The sequence below is a fragment of the Bombus bifarius genome, unplaced genomic scaffold (assembly GCF_011952205.1).
Source record: "Bombus bifarius isolate JDL3187 unplaced genomic scaffold, Bbif_JDL3187 scf7180000007984, whole genome shotgun sequence".
Classification (NCBI taxonomy): domain Eukaryota; kingdom Metazoa; phylum Arthropoda; class Insecta; order Hymenoptera; family Apidae; genus Bombus; species Bombus bifarius.
Window position 1 is genome coordinate 5,016,572 of NW_022884367.1, and position 9,434 is coordinate 5,026,005.

Below are 9,434 nucleotides of genomic sequence, written 5' to 3' on the forward strand. Positions count from 1 at the left end.
ACTGTTTTTTAACCCTTTGCGGTCGTATATCTATCCTAACTCTCAGCCAGCAAAGTAAAGAACCATTTTGATGCTATATCATACAACAAATAATAATACATAAACAATAAGACTTTACAAGTTAATCTAATTAGATACTTTCAGCTCTTGAAATATTTACTAAGGAATACTAATCGTAAAATATTGATAAAATATAATATTTTAAAATAAAGCTAGCAAAAGACACACGGATGTATGCCGCGAAATTGAAAATAAGCGATTACCAATTTCATTTTGAATTTTTACACATTGTTTTTGATTACATTATCAGTGTTCAATCACTGGAAATTAATTCAGATCGGTATGGTATTCATATTTTAGCTGAATTTGACCATGAAGAGTTAAATCAATATAACGCGCGTATATCTTCTTTCGTCTCTTCTAAATAATCTTCACAGACGACATCTTAGTGAAGATAGCTGTAGTATTGTTGCATTAACGTCGTTGTCCCTAAATATGAAGCAAATATAATTAAAACTAATAAATCTTGTGCATACCTTTAATTATGATGAGCATTACTCTTGTACACAGCATGTGTTTTTAACCCTTAAACATACACAATACAAATTGAAATATGTGAAATACTGTATCTACCTATGATTACTGAAACCATATTACCATGTTATTGTAAAAAATGAGTATTTGATAATGTTTGTTATTAGTAAAAAAAAAATTATATTATTACTATAGTTACGAAAGTCGGAATTAAAGGCCTTGGAAAGAGGAAAAATATAATTCTAAACAAATGTTTATCAATTAACAAGTAATAGTCATATATTTGTTACGTTTTATGTTACACTGTTCAAGTCAACTTTAGTTCTATGATACAACAATTTATAACGAACTATTGAAAAGCACAAGATCAAGATATCTAAAATATATGTTTGTAGGCTCTTCTTAATTTCTAACATACAACAATCCTTGTAAACTTTTCATTAAAATATATAACAACGCATAACACATTACATTTTGACGTATTACTACTTTGTTTTATTAATAATCAATGTTCTGCTTTACGTTTCGTATATACTTTGCGCACTTAAGAAGATATTAACTATGTATGTGATTCACAGGTGCTATTAAGGGTGTATTGAAATTATTATTATATGCGTTATAATTATTATCATAATATTACTCTACTTCAGAATTGAAAATATAAACCAAAATATAAACAAAAATAAGTGGCAACAAAAAACAAAGTTAAACAACAATTTACTCTTTGATGAGTACTAATTAAATTTGTATTGTAAAGTTCAGAAAAGTCCATGGTCCTTCTAAGTTAGTTTCCTTTTTTACTCTATCTTCTTTGATACTCTTTACTCTATCTTATCTATTTGATAAACATTTTTCTTATGAAATTGCTTTTTGATCTGTATAATAGTCAAGAATCTAAAAGTAATTCCCCATCACCTTTCCCCAATTCCAATATTTCTTTAGAGGTGAGAAATTTTGAAAAAAGTTTAAATAAAATTGTACTTTTTTATATTTATAGAAATACATGAAAATAATTAGCAAAAAATTTTTTCTTGACTCGAAATTACGAATTAAATCTGCTTTCTATATATGTATCAAAAATAAATAACATCATTTTACGATATAGATATGTCTTTAAAAGCGATTATAATTTATGGATTTATAAACTTCTACATTGCCTTGAAAACAAATATGAAACATTGATTGTAACACAACTAAATGTGAAATGTATATGTTATGCACATATTTTATTTATGAAATATTAATTTCTTACAAATCATTAAAAAAATTTCGCAACACCCCTATAGATTGCAACAACAATAATATACAGTCATGCAAAATATGGTATCTAATGTTACTTCTTGTACAAGGCGTTCCAGATTTTTCCCATTAAAATTTGTCAACATATTTTATGGGTAAAATTCAAGAAAAGAATGTTATGTAAACATAAGTCATTTGAAGCATCATTAAAATAATTATAATAAAAAAAATATAAAATGTGAATAGAAATAGCAGAGGAATAGAATAGAAGGAAAGAAATAGCGAAGACCATAACGGTCTTACGATTGTTAATCAATTATTGATAATTAGTTTCAAAATATTTATCATTACTGTAAATACGAAACTGACAACATTAAGGTAATGAATTTATTATTCTACAAAGGTGCAATTTTTTTAACCTTCATGAATTAATCATCGCGTTTTTATGTTAACTAATTATTCTCTCTTTCAATGTTTTGAAAGCTACATAAAGATCCAGTGATCTTAGCTCAATAAAGCTTCTAATGAAGCTTATTAATGCTATGTTCTTATAATATCATTTTCTTACTCAAACCCATAGAATATAACGACAATATTTGCCTACAAAATCTAGGACACCTTATATACATTTGTTTCACTGCCATCAATAAGCTATGATACACTTAACACGGCAAAATGACTTTAAAAAGATCGAAAATGACTAAAACGTAGTAAAATACATCCTTTGAATCTTGTTTTACATCTTATGATATATTATAGAAATATAGGATAAATATTCATGTTTTTAATATGTATATAAAAAAATAATCTCTTTTACGAAGCTATCAGAGCTCTTTTGTACGTAATTGTACATATAATCGTTTATTTTCATTGTTTAAAATAAAAACCGTTTTGTTTGATAGAAGTCAGAAACATTTCATCGTATATATGTGCATATAACATTGGAAAAAATTGTACATAAGCCCTTTCAATTTCGACATACATGATAACTATTTACAAATATGTACACGTATTATGTACAATATACATATTATCAGGTTAGTGCTCAGTTACTTTTTACAGATTTATCAATTGGTTTTAACACACATTAGAACATGTAACTACAGAAGTAAATAGGACCATGGCTAAACGGAGTACTTATTATTTTACGATAAAAGATGTATGGTAAAATATTAATTTTTAAATAAATTAATGCTTAGATCCCACACCTCGTATAGGATGCCCAATTAAATCTCACAAATATTACATATTTATATAACATCTTTTTCGTTGAATTTCTAAAATTTATGTGACCGTATACTAATGTGATTTTAGCTCCGAAAGTAAATTTTACAATATAGCAAATAAAATATTTGTCGTTCTATAACAATTTCTAAAATAAAGATCAGATATTTAAACTAGTCCGCCATTAAATATAGTGGAGACAATTAAGCTTACATGTGTTCTGGATGATAGCGTATGTATTCAATTAGTTCCGCAGGCTTTATCTCACCGGTACAAATCCTATGCACGGCCGTGAAAAGAGGAAATCTCCTTTCCATATCTTTCGCTTTTAGCATATAATTTACCTCTTCAGCAGTGAACGGACCTTGTAACTTTTGTCCATTTAGCATTTCCTTCTCCAATTCTTCGATTGTCTGTAAAGAAAATAATTAATATATAACATAGTTTTCTATATAATATATTATCCTAGTAATGCTCGTTTAAATCATAATATGTCAGAAGGCTTGAATTGAAATTCTCACATAACAGCGATTTCATTCTTAAAATACTTTCGAGCTTCGAGATACACTCTCAAGCCCGTCGACAAGGAATAAAATAGATTTAACGGGAGCAAGTGAGAGAAACATAGCACTTCTTATTTATTCTCGCTAATCTATTCATTGTCTTTGTCAGTAGGTTTAGGTTACGCTGACTTCGAAACACTGACAATGAGAATGTGTTGAACGTATTGAGGCTGAGTCATTGGAATGTAGATTCGGTTGTAGAAATCGATTCTATTAGAATTTAAAAGAACATCATTGCGTAACTATTTTCTATATCATAGTTTACTGTATCTAATTGTATAATTTTGTTATATACTGCTGCGTACATTATTATGTAGTTTGTGGAAATGACATAGTTGAACTATGACTGGAACATGAGATATGAAAATGCTAATCAATGCGATGAGCATACTTTTTATGTTATATGTACTACTTTAAGGTCTTATTTATTTTAAAACTAAATTGTTATTATATCGTTACTACTTATATGATAATTAATATGTATATATTAACAAAGACTGACCTTGCCTGTTTTTACGAAAGCTTCAGAAACTTTACGATTACGACCGCCATAACAAGTAGTGATAAGATCAGCCACACCACAACTTTCAAAGAAAGTAGAAAGTTTTCCTCCAGGGAAAAAGACATCCACGAACTTAATCATTTCCATAAGACCTAATCTGATAACAGCAGCTTTTGTATTATCACCCAAACCTAGACCATCGACGAATCCAGCGGCGCAGGCTACTATATTCTGTTATAAATTGAAATATAAAATTAATATATGCAGAAAAATTAAGTTTACAATGTAAATATGCGATTACGCAATTTCATTCGTGCGCAATATGTATCAGCGATAGACGAGTGACGCATGCAGCGTATGATGGAACTCATCATTAATCAAGTACATACATAGTTCTTGACTGAGTATACTTTGAAGTCTGAGATATGCAAATATTTATGAATAGTTTACAATAGATATGTTGTTTACTGGAAAAGATATTTATTACTAAATAACACCGTCCAGAATCATTTAACTGGATGTTATTGTAATCTTAACCATTTCAATATATATTATTATACTTATCATGTATCATTAAAAATATTTATTTTGTTTCACAACACTATTATATACCAAAATATTATTACACTTAAATATTTTTTTCTGTTATTAATAATTTGTTGATACTCGTACTTTAGATACCATAGGGTATCTAAAGTGAATATCTTATGACTTAAGATATCTCTACTATTAAAGAAGGAAAGTGCAGTTTTAAGATCTTTTTAAAACATAAACTGATAAATTTGTGAGATTTATTATATTTATAAGATTTCATTTATTTAACATAAATGTGAAAACGAAAATATTATGGTATAGTTACCTTCAATGCCCCACAACATTCGACAGAATCAACATCTTCAACTACTACAACTCTAAAGTATGGCGTTTGTATTATATCCCGTAGTATAGAAGCCATATTTTTGTCCTTGCAACCTAGATATTAAATAACAAAGATATAACATTCGCAGTTCGATTTAATCGAAAATGTATAAACAAAGACAGTCAGAAGCTGTCTTGTAATATTGCATATAAAAATGTTCTTCAAGTTTTTATGGTTGCAATTTGCAGAACTTAAAATATACATTAATCAGAGTAGAGAACGATTAAGTTACTCAAAAAGTATGGAAAATTTGAGTTGCTTCATTCTATTTGTTCATAGCAAAATGTTTTCTCCTCGCCTAATTTTTACCTACATGAACGTGCAAACACAAAGTAGATTATGCGCTATTCGTTCAGACATGAAACGATACTTGAACGATTTCACCCATTCTTTTTCTCGTATGTCTATATGTATGTAATATAATATCATTTATAATATCCAACAGAAATTAAATTTTTTCCCTAATGGTAGCATTCGAACAAATAGTACAAGTCATTCTTAAAAGACATATGATATTTGTTCTGTAAACACACAGTAAATATTTACCGATAGTAGTTTCACAAAACATTTCCTCGGCAACTTCAGAAGCTAGATTTGCTCCCATTAAAACCGAAACAGGAATATGAAGTTGTTTAGTAATTATATGCGAAATAAGTTCAATACCACCTCCCTCCTTCTTATCAAAACCCTGTAAAAATATTAATAAACTTATAATTTCAGTATTGGTAGGTTAGATTTTACATGACAAAACAAATAAAAAGTTTTGCACGAAGCTTTTTCGTCCGAAACATTGTTTCCGAAATAATTAAGTTTAAAATCTGATTTCATTGATTGAATCAATACTTTATAATCTATTAATGCTAAATCCTAAATTAAAATCATACCTTTACTAAAGAAAGACCAACAGCTGTAGGTTTAATTTTCCCTAATAATGTACTACATATTTTATTGATAAATTGATGTGGTATTACAAAAATTAGTATATCTGCATCCTCGGCAGCTTTCACTACATCAGGAACTGCAATCTGGAGCATGAGAAACATATAGACTGTTAATATTTATATATCATTTCTATATTTGCAGTGCATAGAAATTATGTATTTTTTTAACAATTAGAAAAATAATTGTCTCCATTCACATGTTTCGTGGAGTGATTTTCGATAAGTTTTGTTACAAATATTAAAAATTATGCGAAGAGATATTCATGTTCATAAGTTATTATCAATTCAAATATATATACGTAATGAATCATGTAATTTCTAGTATTTACAAATAATACAATCTTCTACTTCTAATGTTCTACTTTTTTCCAAGGGATGATTCTGTTAGTACAATATATTTAATATAAAATAAAAGTCGCATTTTACCAAATATAGTAAAGTAGTTTATTATACAAATACTATACATAGCTGTACAAAATATTCATTAAATAATCGAAAATCTCCTAACCTATTTCTCTTACATTAAGATTATAGTAACCTTAACCGACGTACTCAGTTTAAAATAGTTCAAAATGAAAATTAAGCTTAAAATAGGATCAAGAGGCTCAATCATTTGTAACATTAAATTTATTATGTGGATGTAGAGATAGGTCACATATTACACTAGATATACATTTTAAATACGTCTAGAGAAATGTACTACCTTACGAATCAATAGATAGTTTCAGCAGACTTCGTCATGGTCAAGGTTTTTCTATACAAAGCTACTGACGCTAAAAGTTAACAATCTATATGCGTGCGATAGATAGAAATTACGAACGTGCATCCTGAGACGTGTATCTCGGAAGTCAAATTAAAATTATAGGTTGCGTTAACTAAACGATAACGTATAAGTATTTGCGATATAGAAAAGAAAGTTACAGTTTTGGATTAAATTAAAAATTAAAAGTAGAAAGTATTTCGTTAAAACTTTTCACAAAATTATCAAGAATAATTATACTGCATTAATAAACTATGTATTACTCTAATAAACTATTAATTTATTTGTAAGTTTAAATAATTAAAACAGATTTCTAATATGGAATGAATATATATATATATGGAATGAATATATACTCTTTCTGTACGAAAAAGAGACGGATTACATATGAGATACATGTGATCTCACGAGAGTTACGTAAGCTTAATTTATGTTTCAGAATTATAGATTTAACAGTAAGAATAGTAAGGTTACACAACGTGTAATATGTATTATCCGTAATACGTATGTATCCATATATTAAAATATATTGTAAAAAGATGGTGAAATAAATAAAGAATAAGGTGTAGAATTTAATATGTATATATTACTGTGTAGGGTAATATTATCAATAATATAATATTATTTTAGAAAGTTTTGGTATATTTATATGAATGTTATGATATATTTATACGATATATTTATGTGAAGTTTATATGAAAGTTGGGTAGGAAACTCGATGTAATCTAAGATATTAATGTTATGTACATAACACTTAATGGTTTGAAGCATTAAGATCTTCATATCTTTGATCGAAAAATAAAGTAATGTAGAACAATTTTAAAATGCATATAATATTTGTAGTCTATTTCTTAGCATGAAAAACGATTGTTTTAATTACGAGAAAGAGTATAGATAAACATGTACATAAGTACTTACTTACCACATTGGGCGGGAGTTTATGTCCTGGAAGGTACTTTACATTTTCATGCGTCTCATTAATAATTTCAGTTAGTTTTTTTCCATTGATAGTTTCCTCATAAACATACATTGTAACACGATCCTCAAAATTATTAAGTTTGGCGGCATTTGCTCCAACTATCTTAGCGATAGCTGAACCCCTGAAATTATACATATACAGTAAAATTATATAATAATTTGTTTTACATAACATTTTTCTATATCTTTGCACGAAAATTTGCGTATATTTTTACCAGGGAAACAAGCTTATAATATTTTCCTAATTTACATTTTATATAGTAATACAAATAAAGATATATTAGAGATTCATTCGAATTATTCAGCAAATTAATTTTTTCATCTAAGCATAAAGTTAATCTACAAATAGTAATACATGATTTACGCCACATTATATCATTTATGAATAATATCATATTACACACTTGTTATTTCCACAATATTTTTATTTTATTTTAACATTTTTACATGCATTCCTTACAAAAATATATTATACAAATTATAATAAAACATGACCTAGTTAGAATCTGCCAAACTTGACAATTCAGTTTTCTAAAAATATATTTGTCAATATACACAAGTATTATCGAAAGGTGTTAGTAATAAAAATATAGTAGATTTAACAAGTGTACGATACTTTATCTGGTTTTTATTTACAGCACGTGGAGATCGATTCTGATAAAATTTTAGCCCGGTCAGCTAAATCAATGACAGACCAAATTTTTCGTAATTACAGACGTTAATCTTACAAAGACTTAAAAATAACTTACCAATTTCCTGATCCAATGATGCAAACACGTTGTTTGTCTGCCATAATCTTGACTGATACTAATAATGAAATTACACAAGTATAAAACGAAAATGACCGTAAAGCAAGACACGACTACCATTTACCATCAAGGCAGAGAGCAACTGGAACTACATTGAACGTGGAAAGACTTGCGCTAATTTTTGCAGAAGTGGGAGTATGGAAACACCAGTGGTGATACGCGGCCTATTCCTACTCTAAGCAATGTTCGTTGATCGACCAATCAAAGTCCAATATGATAAAAGGTATATATTCTGTATGTATTATCTTCATATTTTATCTTGTGAAGATTACGTAATTATGTAAGAGCAGTTATATTTACCGAGATGTAATAGAATCGCTAAAAAATATGATAAGGGATATGTTCTTACTTGTGAATCTCAAATTATCTCTGTAAACCATAACATTCATTTTTTATTGTATTAAGAAGCATATAAAAAAAGGCACACAAAATAAAACATTATATTTTACTAGATTTTTTTTATAAACGAATTTAAAGTTAATTTGATAAAGATAAGTAAATGTTTTGAAACAAAATATTGCATCATTATTCTATATGACATAATCTAAAAATAGTTATGTTATTAAGATAAAATAAATCTGTTTAAAAGATAGTAACAAAAATGCTATATGCTATAATAAAATTGATAATTATAAAAGTATAATTCCAGTAGCTTTATATATAGAAAAACTATATATTTATTTTACCTATGTTTATATTTATGAAATAATTAATCTCCTTAGGTATATTATTAAAATAAAGATAATATATAATTCTTTCTTCTTACCTTAAAATATGTATATGTACATTTTTCTGTTTTATTAATTTATATTGTTAATTATGGTAAGCACTATAAAATGAATTTTGATATATAAATTTAAGCAGCAAATTTTGATATTTGAGTTTTCAATCGTGGTTACCAATAAGATATTTTAAAGAAATCATCGAATAACATAGTACTTGTATTACAACATTGGAAGATTCGT

At 27.2% G+C, this 9,434-nt stretch overlaps 1 protein-coding gene across 1 annotated transcript; it reads right to left on the bottom strand.

Moving 5' to 3' along the window:
* Positions 1-297: 297 nt before the first annotated feature.
* LOC117204938 (glycerol-3-phosphate dehydrogenase [NAD(+)], cytoplasmic-like) lies at positions 298-8,565 on the bottom strand. The gene is made up of 8 exons (XM_033442862.1): positions 8,410-8,565; positions 7,605-7,782; positions 5,866-6,006; positions 5,528-5,669; positions 4,922-5,034; positions 4,063-4,293; positions 3,211-3,410; positions 298-489 (listed from the first exon to the last, which is right to left on the bottom strand). Exons 1-8 carry the CDS (start codon positions 8,451-8,453, stop codon positions 432-434), a joined length of 1,107 nt encoding a protein of 368 aa, XP_033298753.1. The 5' UTR covers positions 8,454-8,565; the 3' UTR covers positions 298-431.
* Between the last annotated feature and the right edge of the window lie 869 nt (positions 8,566-9,434).

What these genes read in the sequence shown, in the direction of transcription:
- LOC117204938 (XM_033442862.1), bottom strand. Translation starts at nt 8,453, where the DNA reads ATGGCAGACAAACAACGTGTTTGCATCATTGGATCAGGAAATTG. An exon ending in GTTTTGTGAAACTACTATCG is followed by an intron (nt 5,035 to 5,527) that starts GTAAATATTTAC and finishes TTTAATATCTAG; the next exon opens with GTTGCAAGGACAAAAATATG. An exon ending in CGCTATCATCCAGAACACAT is followed by an intron (nt 490 to 3,210) that starts GTAAGCTTAATT and finishes CTTCATATTTAG; the next exon opens with GGACAACGACGTTAATGCAA.